General features: G+C 40.7%; 1 protein-coding gene across 10 annotated transcripts in view; it reads right to left on the reverse strand.

Moving 5' to 3' along the window:
• NCKAP5 (NCK associated protein 5) overlaps positions 1-17699 on the reverse strand; it is a 647162-nt gene that overhangs the window by 192122 nt on the left and 437341 nt on the right. For all 10 annotated transcript variants that reach the window (XM_081870239.1, XM_081870235.1, XM_081870238.1 and 7 more), the window contains one exon: positions 3495-3644. In XM_081870239.1, the coding sequence (XP_081726365.1) occupies positions 3495-3644 (150 nt within the window). The remainder of the gene's footprint in view (positions 1-3494; positions 3645-17699) is intronic.

Consider the following 17699-nt stretch of genomic DNA (forward strand, 5'->3'; position numbering starts at 1 on the left):
CTGATTTAACCGTTTCATCCTGAGTATTCCATTTTAACAGCAAGTTATACATTCTTGAAAGTATCTTAGTTTTGGGGTCTAACAGTTCTGTTTCCAATTTTGATTTTTCCACCTGGAAGCCAATTTTTTTATCCAAATTGTAGGCCTCTCTTATTTGAAAATAATGAAGCCAGTCTCGCACTTTATCTTTTAATTTCTCGAAACTGCAGTTTCAGTTTGTCTCCTTGTTCCAGTATTTCCCAATATTTCGGCCATTTGGCCTCCATATTGAGTCTTTTCAAAGCCTTTGCTTCCATTGGTGACAACCACCTTGGGATTTTATTTTCCAATAAGTCAAATTTCCCCTCTTTACTCCTGCTTCTAAGAGGGGTTTAGATGATCAAAACAGGAGGAATTTAAAACCTTTATGTGCAACTTTCCGGACTTTGGCTTGCACGATTTTTGCTTCAGACTATTTACAAAAGCGGAAGGCGGACTTCCTGTTTAGAACCTTCCTGCTGAGTGCCAAATTAAAGTGTTTCTTAGCCCAATTTTCCGTTCTACTCACGGGTACTTGTTTAGAGTCCAATTGTCCCCAGGAAAAAGACAGCGCTCTCCGGCAACGGCTGTGCGGCTTCACTCCGTAAAAATAGCGGTCGATTCAAAACACTGCGCCGCTCACCCCACGTCGCTTCAGATCCCCGAAAAAGGGGTTTCCTTGCGTGTAGGGGGGGTGCTCCTGGTGTCAGCCGAATCCCACGTTCCCAGGCTTCCTCCGCCTGGGATTTTTAAAGGGTCTCCGCCTTTGCTGCGGCGGCAAGACCCAATTTTCGCGGAGCGGGTTCCTCTGGCTCAGAGGAATTCCGCCATTGCCGATGGCGCTAACCCGGAAGTCCCAAAATGATTATTATTATTTATTAAATTTGTATACTGCACTTCATCCATAGATCTCAGGCCGGTTGAATCTCCCTTGGGAAAGCTTTCCACAAACAGGGAGCCACTGCAGAAAAGGCTCATTCTCATGTAGCCTCCCTCCAGATCTCTTGTGGAGGAGGAACATAAAGATGATGATGTCAGGGTCCGGGTAGGTTGGTATGGAGAGAGGTGGTCCTTGAGGTACTACGGTCCTGAGCCGATTAAAGCTTTATAAGTCAAAACTATCACTTTGAATTGAGCTTGGAAGCTAAGTGGCAGCCAGTGCAGTCAGGCCCGGATCAGTTAACATGCTCAAACTGTCTTGCCCTGGTGAGCACCCCAGCCACTGAATTCTGCACCAGTATCAGAACCATCTTCAGAATATCTAACCTACAGGTTGCCAGAGGATAGACAACATCCCTGTCCAGACAGGAGCACAGCTAGGCCACCAGCTGAAGCTGATGGAAGGCACTCTGTGCCACTGAGCCCACCTGAACCTCAATCAACAGCAAAGGATCCAAAGCTACCCCCAAGCTGCATACCTGTTCCTTCAGAGGGAGGATAACCCCACCAACAGCCAGCCAGATGGGCAGAGTATAAATAATAAAATTATTATTATTATTAACATCCCCCATCAATCTGTTCTAGGGAACCACCAACTAAGCTCTTATTGAAATGGATCTAGAAAAGCAGTTTCCTCCAAGAGCACGCTGATTTGTTCTGCAATCACCCACTCAAGAACTTTGCCCAAGAACCACACCACACACCTCTGGGAGCAAATGCACTAATAGCACCTATTAAACCCCAAGCACACTGTTGATGTGCAACTAGCAACACTACTGTGACTTGTGGAGTCCCTCACACCCACCTACCCCCTATCCCCCAAGAACAGTACTTTTGTCTTGTCAGGATTCAACCTGAATCTGTTAGCCGCCATCCATCCTCCAATCGCCTCCAGGCACTCACACAGGACATTCACTGCCTTCACTGGTTCTGATTTAAAAGAGAGGTAGAGCTGGGTGTCATCTTCATACAGCCCAAACCCCCTGATGATCTCTCCCAGTGGTTTCATATAGATATTAAAAAGCATGGGGGAGAGGACGGAACCCTGAGGCACCCCACAAGTGAGAGCCCAGGGGTCTGAACACTAATCCCCCAACACCACTTTCTGGACACGGCCCAGGAGAAAGGAGCAGAACCACTATAACAGTGCCCCCAGCTCCCAGCCCCTCTAGACGGTGCAGAAGGATGTTATGGTCAATGGTGTCAAAGGCCGCTGAGAGATCCAGCAGAATTAGGAAACAGCTCTCACCTTTGTTCCTAGCCCGCCGGAGATCATCAACCAGTGCAACCAAGGCAGTTTCAGTCCCATGGTGAGGCCTGAATCCCGACTGGAAGGGATCCAAATGGTCCACATCCTCCACGCGTGCTTGGAGTTGTTCAGCAACCACCCACTCAGTCACCTTGCCCAAGAACGGTAAATTTGAGACTGGGCGATAGTTGGCATACTGGCCGGGTCTAAAGATGTTTTTTTAAGAAGCGGTTTAATGACCACCTCTTTCAGCGGGTCTGGGAAGGCTCCCTCACAGAGGAAAGCATTCACCACCCCACAGAATCCATCACCCAGCCCTTCCCGGCTCACTTTTATTAGCGAGGATGGGCCAGGATCAAGGAGACAGGTGGTTGGTTTCACTCGTCCAAGCAGCCTGTCCACATCCTCGGAGGTAACAAATTGGAATTGATCCCATGTAACATGACTAGACAGGACTCTAGCACTCTCCCGCCCCAGCCCTGCTCCCATAGTGGAGTCTACCTCCTTCTGAATCTGAGCGACTTTATCCGCAAAAAAACTTTGCAAAAGCATTGCAGGAGATCTTGGAGTCCCTACCAGACCCCGGTGACGAAAGTGGTTCCAGTAGATTGCGGACCACCTGAAAGAGTCTCCTGCTGCTGTTTTCTGCAGATGCAATAGAGGTGGTGAAGAAGGTTCTCTTTGCCGTCATCACTGCCACTTAGTAGGCTCGATGTTGAGCTCTAGCCCGGAGCCAGGCAGTCAATAGCCCTGGTTAACTCCACATCCCAGTGGAGAAACTTAAGCCCTCTGGTTGATAGATGCTTTTACTACTCCAGTCAGTTGCAGCAGCATTGGTAGCAGTTAAGGAGTATAATTCCTAGACCTGGGTGCATCAGGAGTTTGCTGGGGCCCTCACTCCTTGCACTAAGAAGACGGGAAGGTAGGTAGGATTCAGTGGAGCCCCTTTGTGATTTGTGCCCTAAAATTAACACCTGAAACTAAATTGTAGACTTAGACTTCTGTATTGTAGTCTCTGTGGGTCTGAGCTAGTCTCAAGCTTGAAACAAGTTAAATTTATTTATGAAGTTTCTTTTTAAGGATATATGATCCTTGACATTAGAGAGAGATCATTTCAGTGGTTCCAATGCACAGCATTTCACTCATCCTGGTTTAATGAATCGTGATCAAAAAATACTTTGTACCAAGTGCTTAGGTGAACTGAGAAAGTTAAGATTTATACTGCTCTACGATTTAGTACCAATAAAAGTGAAGACCCCCTTATGCAAAAACTTCCTTTTTATCCTACCTCCAGAGCCTTCAGCCGTTCCAGCAATAATTTTGTCTTTTCCTTTTCCTCTTCAGTGCTGCTGTTTTCATCTTTTGAATCTTTATCTACTGACATGCAAATGTCTTCCACCACTGTTTTAGGACTCTTGTCCGCGTGAGTAAAGGTTTCCTAAAAGATCAATGTATTTTTTTCATCAGTAAAATGGTAAAAACAATACATAGAAAAAGCAATGTAATTATAATATCACACATACACACACTGTAGGCATCTTTCGAAGCTTTGTGGAAGTGTGACACCTAATATGCATGGAATAACATCCTGCATATATTTAAATATATACACAGTGTATACCCTGCAATGAGACATTGCGTTTTCCTGAATTATCATTTAAAATGACAGTACTCATTGTCCATTGTTTCTTTCCTTTCCAGAGTTTTCTATTACAACCACCACAACAAAAAACAATGGCCCTTTGTCCTCTCGTCTTCTCTCCAATGTAGTATTCAGAAACACAAAATAGAAGCTATCATCATCAAGATGTGAATTCCTCCCTCACCCCACTGTACAACCATAGCTGCCAGTTGCAGGAATAAAGAAACTCACAATGTGAAAAGAAAACATTACACATTTAATATAATTCCTAAGGTCAAAGGTTATGTTTTAATCCTGCAGTTAGCCCATGAATGCATCATGTTTTTTGCTTTGCAAAGTAGCCAATGTGTTCTTTACCTCCCCACAATTGAATTAAGACCTTGCTTATGCTCGAGTTAGGCGGAAAATTTGCTTGGCTCACATTTTAATGTGAACCTACTGAATTCACACTTTCTGAACCAACGTGCAAACCAAAACATGGTTACCCTTTGAAAATTAATACTTCTCATAATTCTGTGATACAGTTTTCTAGTTAAAATATGATTGCTTACAAAAATACACTTTTGGCTGAAGAGCAGGGTACAAATGCTCTAAATAAATAAATAAATAAATAAATATTTTTCAGATGCGAGTGCTGTAAACAACTGTGCCCACCCACTGGCTACAGTCTCTTTGATCACATGGAGGCTTCTGCTTGTGGTAAATAGACAGGCAATTTTCGGTGATTCTTCTCTACAGTCCTCTATACACCCCACAAGAAAAAATCAGTTGAGGATTGGTGGACTCTTTCAAATAGCATGGAAGGAGCTGCAAAGAAAAGGGAGAATCAGCTAAATCACTTTCTGATCCTTGAAGCCTCAACTGGATTAAAGAGCCTTCTGTCAGCAAAGGAACATAACTGGATACAGCCCAGTGTATTTAGGTTTCTAACTCCTTTTGTATTATGATAGGTATTTCTGTTAGTTAAACCCTGTCATACAGATGCCTCCCATGTTTAGCCTATATACTGTGTTTCCTCCCAGAGGTACCAGCAGAGATATTAATAATTCCTATTCACAAAATATTTGTATATGCTTCGAGCCATACCAGCTTTGGAGTCAAATATTGGGGGAGGAGGGAAGTGTTCAAAATTCTCAGAATCATATATATCCAGATATCTTTTGCACATGGTTAGAGCGCTGGGTTAGGACAGTGGTTCTCTTTTCTTTCCCTCTGGGCCACACTTTCAGAATAAAAAATTGCTCGTGCCACACCAAATTTTTTATTGGTAAGAAATATATTGGAAACAAAAAGAAACAACAACTAGCAGTGCTTGATTTATAACACAGAACACAGCTACTTTATAATATGGTCATGGGACATTCAGAAAGTATAAAACAATGAAGTTACATAAGAATATGAATCATTCTCAAAATTTAATTATCAACGAATCTGTTACATATGAGCCTTAAGTATGTATACAAGCTCAATGAGTTTGATTGCCCTTGAATCTTCCCAGCACACTTCCCATTTCTGCCTGCTACACCAGTGTGGTGCACCACACCCTTTGAGAACCACAGGGCTAGGATCTGGAAGACCAGGGTTCAAATCCCCGATCAGCCAGGAAGCTCACCTGGGTGACTGTGGGCCAGTCACTATCTCTCAACCTAACCTACCTCACAAAATTGTTGCAAGGATAAAATGGAGAGGTGGGAGGGTTGTGTAAACCCCCTTGATCTCCTTGGAAGAAAGATGAGATATGAATGTAATAATAACTATAATAAATAAACAACAATCCACTCTAGAAGCTGCATTATGCACAAATGCTGATCTATACATAAACACTTTCCTTGTGCGATCAAAACAGTCATAGTATTCCGAAATACTCTCAGGCCTTTTACTTTTGATCATGAAAATGTTTGGAACACCACATGTCCAGCTCTTCTTACCCTTGCATCTTTTCCCCATCCCTCCCCTTCCACTAGCTTCCTTTGCTGTTCCTTTCTGTTGTGCAAGTTCTCATCTACACATGCACTAAACAAGATTACAGAATGGATTGTTGAGGGGCACACAGAAATGTTATTTTCCACCTGCAAGACCAAGGTGGTGCAGTCTACCACCCCAGGATTCTGCCCCATGTGTTTACCTAGCATAGCTGTCATCTCCCTGGATAAGGGCTTGCCTTTTTTGCTTATATGACCAAATGCCACGTACACTGGTAATTACATGGTATTACCATGCTTTTCAAACTACCAAATCTCCAAAAGGATATTGTTATTCAGCACGCAAACAAAGCTGTTAAGGAAGAAAACAACATGACTAAACATAGCTGCATGTTACTCTGAATTGGAGCTAATAATTAAAACTTGTCTGACAATCCATTTACTGTAAAGCAATTAAAATAAGCACATTCATTCAGGCATACATTAAAAAATAATAATCAAACAACAGTTCATAGTAAGTGCTATTCAAACACTGACCACACTTTTTAGGTACAAGATAGAAAGCCAAAATGAATAAATGCTAGTGTCAGGCAAAAGTTCTCACAAAGACATTTCACTGAATTCATATGTTTTTCAAATGATGGCATATACCATGACCCCAGAATTTGCCAGAGAGTTGGGATAAAAGAGACTTATTTTCAAAGTGCATGGCAGATACATATGACTTATGGTTTTATAGAAAGCAATCCTTAGACAAAGTATAATAAATAAATACTTCTAGGCCTTTTTTTTGGGCACGTAGCCCAAGTTAGCAGAGTTGAAAATTCGCACTGAATGTCAACTAAATAAGAAATACATTGGGGGCGCATATGGCACAAAAGTAATACTAGAAAAAGTTGATGCTGAACAATTTTATAGAAAACAAACAGAACAGAATGAAATAACAAATAAAAAAGGGACACAGGTGAGCTGTGAGCTTTCAATGCCAATCACTTTTCTCAACAAATCAATAGAAAATGTGCAACTGTGTTCAATACACGTATGTGCAGATTAATTGCAATTTGCCAGTCCCATCATTACCACAACAGAGGTCTGTGGCCTGACCAGGATATTCATTTTTCAAATTAAATCTGCACTTGTACTAAAACAACTAGTCTCATTTCTAATAAAACATGAATAGTATCAGGCTATAAGAGTACTGGTTAACTACTAATGGCTTTAAAAAGACATATAATATGTGTGACATTGCTACTAGATTTCTCTGCAGCAGGATGAAGTTTCCATGGGGATAAATTTTGTAGGAGAACATATTGTCCACCTGTATATAACTGGTCTCTCTGACAAAATCCTAATTAATAGGAGAGCCCATGGCCTTCACTGTGACATGTACTTCTGGCTCATCAATTAAAGACAAAACCATCTCAATGCACTGAAGACTATAACACATGGTGTAATGTAGTTTTTGATTTGACTTATGGCACACTTAGTAAAAAGGATTGGTCACCACTGAATTATTCTGATTATTAGCATTTGAATGTCAATCAAATAATAGACACTTAGTGTCAGCCTTTCATCTTAACCAAAGACAGCTTCTGAGACAGTTAATGTCACACTATTTAAGATGCTACACTAGTCAATGCCACTTAATCATGGCCATCTTGAAAATTTCCTCTTTAACATATTTGACAGGATTGTTACATTTAGAGTAATTGGAACTGTAATTCTGCCCCAACCTTCTGTTGTTTTAGAAGTCCATGCCATTCTTAAGTCATATGGATAATCTACCATGCAGACCAAAGAAACAAAACAAAAAGCAAAAGCAAATGTATTTATCAAAATAGGCCAAGGCCAAGTCATAAATTGTAAATTAGTGTAAAGCTCCAAGTTACTGTTAAATTCTGAAATGTCACTATTTCAGGCCCAAATTGAAATAGTTCAGGGATTTCTTTTGACTGTTATAAACTCCAGAGCACTGATCTTCCTCCACCTAAGCCAAATATTATTTGGTCCTTTAATACTAAATTATAACATTATGATATTCCCATTTTCTGAAGAAAAGGATAATCACATTGAAGGGGGGGTATCACTCTTTCATTACAACGAGGGATATAGTTCTATGAACAACCTAATTTTGTAGTTCTCATTGGTGTTCATTTGCAGTCACTATTTATTTACAAGATTTACATGCCAATCTTTTAGAGTATAATAGCCGCTTTCAAAGCAGCAAACAGGAATTCATAACAAATACAATAATCACCATTAACACAATCTCATTAAAACTGTCTTACACCCCCTTAAAACTGAGCAGCAGCACTTAATTATACCAACTGCAATTAATAAAAACTGCACAATGAAATAGAAAGGTTTAAAGTTTTTTTCTTCGTGAAATATCCTCTACTGATAGCGTGAACAAAGATGAGGAAAGGGATTTAGGAAGAAACTAGATCAGGAATGGAAGTTGTTACCGCATCACTGAATCTTTTGAGCACCTGTAAGGGGCAACCTATTCCTGACAGACAACTGTGCAATGCATTTTCTGTATGTCTATTTTCAACTCTGCACAGATTTGCACATTTTAAAAGCTTGCCCTTCTTTATTAACTTACAACGCTTCATTATTCAGTACCAGATGGCTACAATTTGTACTGTCCCTTTTCTATCACGGTGGAGGAGCACGCAGTTTATATCAAAAACTGAAAAGGTTTTCGGGTGGGGGCACGACGCAATTGAATCAAGGCTATTTTAAAGGCCACTGCCAGCTGGTATCTAAATAGCTAAGAAAGACAAGAAGCATGTTTATTCTCTTCCACTGTGCGCTATCTTTTTATAAGGCCTACATGCTACTTTGTCCTAGTCCTAACCCTGTTAGCTCCTCAGCATCCACACACTTCCAATGCAGCTTAGCTTGAAGTGCCATAGTTTTATACCAAACTGGACCATTGCTCCACCTAGCTTAGACTTGCCTGTACTCCAAGGTTTCAAGCTGGAGTCCTTTGCAGCTCTACCTTGAAACGCCAGGGATTTATCTTGGGACCTTTTGCATATTGTCTACCACTGAGCAGTGTTCCTTCTCTAAGATCTTCACTCTTTCTGAACCTTTAAGCTAGGGTTGGTGGTGCATGTCACCAATGGTTCATGCCTACGCCTGACTCCTAACTTGGTCCTTTTCATAAAATGGTTTAATCCCATCAGCAGTTGCTGGGGGGCGGGGGAGTCTGAGGGATTGGTGATCAAAAGGACATAACTTGATCTGAGATGATTAAGGAATGGCTGTGCCCTAGGAAAAACTAGTGGTGCATTCAGCAGCATCTTCAAAGGTGGGACTGTGGGATAGATAATAGGGAAATTAAGAGGAGTTTAGGTCCAAAAATGATATATAAGAGAAAATAAAGTATATAGCCAAGGAAGTGAAGACAGATATGGGGAGAAAAAGAACTTAATGGTAAATGAAGGATATGTCAACAAAATACAAGGCAAAGGAATAATAAGGAATGAAAATAGGAGAGAAATGTAAGAAAAACAAAAGCATTGGAGTGAAGTATTGATTTTTAATAAGCAGCCTATGTAGGCATTGGGGTTATCAAGGGGAAAGCGTTTGTTGGGAGGCTGTAGCGTGTTTCCACCTGGAGCCTGTTAATCTGATTGGATTTATCTGTTCTCCTCTTCAGATACTTTAAAGGCTTGGTGGGCTTTCTGGCATGAGCTATGCGGCTCTGTGGCTCTTTGCCTCGGCCTTGTTCCCCTGTTATGAGAAAGAGAGGCTGAGGCCGGTGCACTCCTCAGAAGGGACAGCGGAAATGAGTTATCTTAAGAATTCCACTTGGAGACAAGTCACCAAAGACAATCTGTATCTTTTGTGGAAGCTGTTGACCCACTCTCCAAAAGTAACATAGAAGTGATTTATTTCTCTTAGGGTGAAAAAGACTAAAAACTATGAAAGATCTTACTGGGATCATGCTGTTGCTCTGCATGAAGACACGCCTTTAAAGAGAGAATATGATGCTCAGCAGCTTTTTTCTGATACTTTGAATCACTATGAGCTTGCATTGAATTGTATAATAATTGTTTGAGGAATTTCTTTTATTTACATGCTATTCTGTTTAAATATTATGTTGATTTACAGTGCTATTGCTGCTGTTGTGAGCTGCTTTGAGCTCAACATTTGTTGTTGGAAAAGTGGAAAAGAAGTAATAAAATCAAAATCAAATCACCAATCCTTTCAAAAGATCTTCTGAGGAATATATCTCTGTTATTGTCTCATAAAAGGTTCATGAGGTTAGACAGAGTGTAGGGAGAAGAAATAATAAGAGCATATTCAAAAATCATGCTGTGGGAAAGTGGGGAGCGAAGACGAAACCCCAAAGCTGAAACACAACACAAAGTTCTTAGTAGCAAGCAAAGCCAGCAGACTGTCTGGTATTGTACCCCTGCGTGAAAAGCATGGGACTTCATTTTCTATGAAGGCTTACTCTATAGTTAGCTTTCTCTCTCATAGAATCCTGCCCATGATTTATTTGGTGGGTAGATGAGGAATGCATGAGATGAGTTGCCAGTGTGTCTGTAATAATCATGCTATTTCATTGTGAGGAATTCTCATATTGCTGTAAAGACAAAGCCCACATAGGTAATGTAGGGAACTGTCTTAGCCAGTGTGGTGTAGTGGTTAAGAGCAGTGGGCTCATAATCTGGTGAACTGGGTTTGATTTCCTCCTGCTCCACATGCAGCTGCTGGGTGACCTTGGGCTAGTCACACTTGTCTGAAATCTCTCAGCCTCACTCACCTCACAGAGTGTTTGTTGTGAGGGAGGAAGGGAAAATGAGATTGTTAGCCGCTTTGAGACTCCTTAGGGTATATCAAATCCAAACTCTTCTTATTCTTACACTGAAATGTTGGCCCATCTAGCTCAACACTGCCTACATCAGAGGTGAGTAACCTCAGGCCTGGGTAATGGAGCCCTCTTGATCTAAGGAAGGCTCCTAGGCCACATCTTCCCTGGCAACACCCCTCTACCCAGGCTACCCCTCTCACTGGTCCTGCTCTGTGCCCTCATTTAGTGGATTTTCCGGGCTGTAATGTCCATTGAACTGTGCTAATATCTTTTACTTGCCTGGGTGGATGCACATGTATAGAAACCTCTGTTTTGTGACTGGAATGTAAGATACTAAACAAAACCAAGAGCCACAGTTCTTGCACAATCCACATTTTGCCTTGGACCCCTGCCCACCACTGGCATGTGGCCATCTGAAGGCTGCCCATGGATGAATATGGCCCACAGGTTGAAAAATGTTCTCCAAACTTGGCAGACAATGACTGGCAGTGGCTTTCAGATTTTTAGACAGCAGTCTTTCCCAACTCTGCCAAGAGATGGAGAGGTGTGAATCAGCTCTACCCATGGAGCTATAGCTATTCCCCTGATACACCTGGAGGCTTTAGCAGTTTGCTACTAATTCTCAAGTCTTATTTTATTCTCAGAATCATCTGTTTTGTTCCAAAGGTCTTATTGTCCTTAGGCATTGCTTAGATTAGTTTGTTATGGCCTTGTACAGATTTTTCAACCTGAGATATTCTGATATGCCTCCTGAATTTTTAGCATGTGGACTTTTAATCTCCCTTCTTACCTATTCCATATCAGGAACACTTGAAGTGAAGAAGTACATTTTATGCACTCCAATCCAAGCTATGCATTGGAATCTCTGGTGAATTTCAGGGCTGTCTTCAGTTCAGTTCTTTGCAGAGTATATGATGAGGAGGTTTCTGCACCCTCCATGTTTCTATTTTCTGAGTGAACTTAAAATTGTAACCTTTTCTCCTTATTAAAGGAAAACCTTTCAGACTGCTAACGCTATTATCCAGAGCTAAATAGTATGTTGTTATTAAAATGCTAAACTAGTTATGAGCACTAGCTAACTTGGAAAGAAAATCAGAATTCACAGTATAAAAGTCCACAGTATTGATTTTACTTACCTATTCTGAAACCTGCATGTGGACACCACTGACTTCCTTTCACTATTATTATTACTATTCCCTTCACATTCTTATGGCAACAGAGCAGAACACAATATGTGTTTGCTTTAGACAACCTATCACAGATGCAAGAATAATGTTTTCTTGTATAGCTAACTGTTTTTGCTCAACACAAGCTGCTGAAAATTTGAAGCAAAAGAAAAGGATTTAGATAAATCAGAAGGTTTGAGAGAAACAGTCTAAATTGTTCACAGTTTAACATTACTGCTGTCAGGCAAGAACACATAAAACTCCTCTTTTTCATCTCTGCATTTGACTTACAAAGTATACACAGAGTGAGCAGTAAAATCTCCTAGATTAAACGCTTGTGATGGATAAGAGAACAAAGTGTTTTCTTTATGTCTCTAATATGAACCTACAACCAGTGGCATATCAATCTAAATCTACTTCACATTAGTCTTCACTCAAACCACTTCTAAATATTGCAGGGTATCATCCTTATTGAACAGCTCTGCAGAGCTACATTAATAAATTTTCTGACGATGCTTTTATTGCCTCTTCCATCCATCAGCAACATTTATTTCTGTTGAAAAACGTTCAGTCCTAAGAGGTACTTTGGCTAAAAGGAAGCAACAGAGTAAAATGAAATATTTAGAAAAGTTCAATACTAATGTTAATTAAATCTGTTAAACAGGGAACAGCTCTTATTAATGCTGATAGTGAAAAACACTTCTCTAGATCACCCCTTCAAATGCAGCTATAATGAGCATTTACATGACCAATGGCCCCAGGAACAGTCTGTTTCCTAGTGCTGTCCTTTTTTCTGCAGGAGATAATTACTCACATCAATGGAAGTACCATCATTGTATTTTGTGCTTATGTAATTAGCAAAGAACTATTAAGACAACATGAAAACAGAAACAAAACAAAACACAATGGCCACCTAAATGAAGGCTCAGGCATGAGAGCATCATGTGTGCCATCAATAGCAGCAGTGATGAGGCCTGGTGCATGTCAGTGAATGATCACTAAGAGGAGGCATTCTGCAATGGAATCAAAGCATTGTTTATCTGTAAAAAGACTTCAGAATGAAGAAAACTACAGACAAAGCAACCTGGTAGGTCAACTGTGCTTTTTTTCTTCTAGAAGTTTGGTTCTCTAGTTTTGACTTCTTTCATTCAGCCCAAAGTTTGGATTCCAATTTTATGCCAGTGCCATAACTCGTCATTTCTACTTTCAGGGCCGACTCTGCTCTGTTCCCTAAGCCAAACTCCTCTCTTCTGGAAAGACAGCCCGTTTGTGGGGGATTCTGAAAGCCTGAGCATAAAATAATCTTCTTCTATTCTTCATCTACTATCCTGAGAACAGGCCTAGTAATTACACTGTGTTTGCTTTCTTTCTATTTCTTACCACCATCAGCAACAAGTCAGAATAGTGGGTGGGAAACCTGGGCAAGATATGCAACATTTTGGTGCTGCCTTTTCTGCTTCTGTTCACAAGAAGCAGAAAGAAGCAGGTTCTCCCAGGCTGATTAAGGAATCTATGGCCTTTTAAACTGGGGTCGGGAAGGGCACTGGTTGGTGCTTTTCGTTACTATGTTGTGCATTTTTGGGTTTTTTTTATAATGTAAACTGCCCTATGATCCTCAGGTGAAAAACACTATTGATATTTAATAAATAAATAATTTCCTAACAATACTTACAGCCTCATTCACTTCCTAGTTACACACATTCTCCTTGCATATTTATGTGAAAAGATAAAACTATTATTTTATCTTCTATCCAACACCAGTCCTGATGCTTAAAAGCAACTATAAATATGAAGCAGAGAGGTGCCAAATGAACAGCTTTTGTTTCCATGTGTTTTGCATATTAAATGTGAATATTTATTTAATTCAAAACTGAAAGCAAGCTCATTTACCTTTTTAAGCTTTAATTTTCACTTGAAGCTGCCTCATTTTTAATCAAAAAATTTTGCATACTGCATCAAACCTCTGCAAGCAGAGCCACTTTTCAAGTTCATAATGGAACATCAAAGACCCTGCCATGAATATATTTGCACAGACACCAATGAAGGTACCCTTTTTCTATTCTGAGAGGTGTGAAATAATATTGTCTTTCTTTTCAAGATAGGGAAATAAGTTACAAAGAGGCAGAAATTGTATGGCTTGTCCAAGATCACAGGGGAGATATGCACTGGAACAAGGAATTGTTTGCACCAGAAAGAGCTTCGAAATGAAGTTGAAAACTATAGCTATGAAATCATAAGCAGTAGGTGCTAGGGGCGGGGGAGGAAACTAATGCTCAGTTGCTGCTCCCTCTATAGCTTTAGCTTTGCCTGAGAAGAATACTTCAGCAAAAGCACCTGATGTGCTGCCAAACATTTTCAGAAGCAAAACTTTAATTCCAGTTTTCAAAGCTTAGCTTCTATACTCAGTGGCCTAGTTAAGCTTAACTATGGTTTAAAAATGAATGCACAACTTACTGGTGCAGCAAGCTAACATCACAACCACTATGCTCCTCCCTTGCTTCCCCCGCACTGCCAGAACCTAAGCCATTACCTGAATCTGAACCTGGACACCTGTGTTGCTTTTCTCCTAAGAACCATGAGCTGTTACTAACGTTTGTTATTTGCTTAACACTTCTGGTTCCTTTGGTGGAAACAAATCCATGCCAATTTTCAGATATGAAGTTAAGCCATGGAAGGAGTGGGGGAAGAATGAAGCAACCCTGATTTTAGTCCCATGGACCAGCATGCTGCACATTCACCTTGAAACCATGGCTTGGCTCCTTGCAATGTGGCAGCAAAAGAAGCAGGGGAGAGTGATTTTAAGCCTCACGCACCATGCTGCATGCTCATCTATAAATGCTTAACTCTAACTTAAAGTGACACATGGACTAGCCCAGTCTTAAGGATAGAAGTAACATAGACTGCAAAAGACTATGTGCCACTGGCATGTTGCCACTTAGCAGTAGTTGTGAAAAGCCTATGTGTATATTATTGTCTTTACATGTAGCAGATGCACTGGTGCTTTGCCTTCAGGAACCCATTGAGGTCAGTGACATCTGCAACAGACCCAACACTGGAAGACACATCATCTTATCCTGACTCACCTGGTAATTAGGGATCCACATTCCACTCCATCCTTGACCACAACTCAGGAACATTAGCCTACTAGGGGGGTATTTCAACCAAGTTTTACTCAGAGTAGACCTATAGAAGCCAATGGACCTAACTTAGTAATGCTCATTAATTTAATGTGTCTAATGTGAGCAACCCTTAGTTGAACACCACCCATAGTCCAGCTCGTACCAAGTGCCAAGCTTGGACAATGCAAGATGAGCTCCACAAAACGTAATCAATATATAGAAAATGTACAACATGCTGTATTTAATCTCTCCATATTCAGGTAACTTTGCTCTTAGTTACAGTGCTATACAAAGTCAATCCAGGAGTAACTGAGTGTTATATTATTTGCACCCATGACTCAAAAATTAATGTATATGGCAAAAGCGTAGTTTATAAATTTATGTAGTTACCACGTGCAAGTCCTCAAAACTTCCACAAAATGTAATCAATATATAGAAAATGTACAACATGCTGTATTTAATCTCTCCATATTCAGGTAACTTTGCTCTTAGTTACAGTGCTATACAAAGTCAATCCAGGAGTAACTGAGCGTTATATTATTTGCACCCATGACTCAAAAATTAATGTATATGGCAAAAGCGTAGTTTATAAACTTATGTAGTTACCACAAGCAAGTCCTCAAAACTTCCTATTTTTAAAGAAGAACTCTTGACAAGGCCTAACAGAACAATGATAACACATGCATGTTTCTGTGCACATCTGATTATTATTCCACTGACATGACTACCGTGCAACATTTAAAGTTCATTAGCAGCAATATTTATTCTGGAATCAGGGATATATATATTGTAATAAGAACTCAGTTTTATGTATCCCAGAACAATAATTAGGTTTGAGAAGCAAAAAACAAATATGCAGCTGGTGGTCAATAGATCAAAAGTGTTTATTACAAAGAAGTACCTTTTATGACTACTCAAATACTAATTTGAACAGGCTGCACACAGTAAAACTAACTTAGCATGGTGTGAGGTAATATAGAATAGTTTCATCAGCTCTTGCTGAGAGCCATATTCAAAACGAATACCCTGCGTTTCCTCATTTCTTCCTATAAAACTTGATCAAAAACAAATTGGAAAACTGGTCATCATAATTTAACTTAGAGGTGCATTTTACTAATGTCCTTCATTATGGTGCTGATAAGAAACATTATGCAACTTCTAAAAGGCAGCACTGACATTTAATTAAAATGACAGTACAATCCTAGGATCCTGCAAACAACCTTCCAGGAGCTACAGAAGATAGCAGATCTCTTTCACTGTGAGCAGAGAGGGAGGTCCACCTTTGGCCAGCTCCTTATAACATCAACTGTTACTGTTGAAGGTAACAGAAATGATCTTGCTGTGAATAAGGAAATACATGCTGCTGAGGATGCTTAAGGGCTTTTGTAAAAAATAAAATAAAAAATGTCGTATGCCACCATGAACATGGTTTACTATGGAAAGGTGGCATACAAATAAATTATGATTATGATTATCGGTGGAAATATCCACCACTATTGATTCTCCACTGGTGTTATGATGAAGGGCAACAAGGGAGCATTCCAGGCTTTCTGCATACTTTCTTATCCATACTTCTGCACATATGACTATTTATACATCCACTTGTGTGCACTTGGCCCATATAAACACTTGCAAACTACACACTATCTATTTGCATATACATACATACTAGAACTAGTGTTTTCTACACATATGCACATATGCATAATCAACATGCTTAAGGTAAAGGTAAAGGGACCCCTGACCATTAGGTCCAGTCATGACCGACTCTGGGGTTGCGGCGTTCATCTCGTTTTATTGGCCGAGGGAGCCGGCATACAGCTTCCGGGTCATGTGGCCAGCATGACTAAGCCGCTTCTGGCGAACCAGAGCAGCGCCATTTACCTTCCTGCCGGAGTGGTACCTATTTATCTACTTGCACTTTGACGTGCTTTCAAACTGCTAGGTTGGCAGGAGCAGGGACCGAGCAGCAGGAGCTCACCCCATCACGGGGATTCGAACTGCCGACCTTCTGATCGGCAAGTCCTAGGTTCTGTGGTTTAACTCACAGCGCCACCCGTGTCTGAGTAATCAACATGCTTACTCATATCCATAAAATGCAAACCTGCTTTGGATGGTGGTGTACTATCTTTGAAACAGCAAGTCTGTAGTCTGGGAGTGCTACTGTTTGTTGCTAGAGGCCCAGGTGACTAGGAATACTTTCTGTCAGCTTCAGCTGGCAAGATAGCTGTCGCAGTTTCTGGACCAGGGTAGCCTGACCATTGTTGTCTATGCAGTGGTAACCTCCAAATCAGGATACTGCTTGATCTGGTGAACAATTTGGCCACCAAATTTTGCACCAGCTGAAATTTCTGAACCATTACATGCATTTGCCGCAAGCCCCACATCCCCATGAGCATCTGCATGCATGCACTTCACACACAGAGATATTAATAAACTTAAAATACATGTTCATGTGAAAGCGCTGAAGAGTTCTTCACAGCTACCTCCTGTCTTTGCCCAGCCGTCACGTTAATTCCCCTCTGTCTCCATGCATACTTTCCCCATCTGTCTGCCTTCCTTTCCCTCTTTCTCTCTCTATTCTCCACATGTCAAAATTGCCTTTCCCTTTCCTTGTCATGCAGTCTCAAAAAATCATGACTTCTGATAGCTCTGAGAAACAGCCTTTCGGAGAGGTAACAGTTCTAAGCGTCACTTTTAATCACCTCTTCCTCGGCTGTATTTTAATACACTTCTGTGGTTCCCGTGGCCAACACCTTGCCTCTTTCTCACTTAGTACACACTTTGTGGCTAGTCTTCTTAAAGGGTACTTTCTG

Source organism: Podarcis erhardii (genome assembly GCF_964252035.2).
Source record: "Podarcis erhardii genome assembly, chromosome: 1".
Taxonomy (NCBI): domain Eukaryota; kingdom Metazoa; phylum Chordata; class Lepidosauria; order Squamata; family Lacertidae; genus Podarcis; species Podarcis erhardii.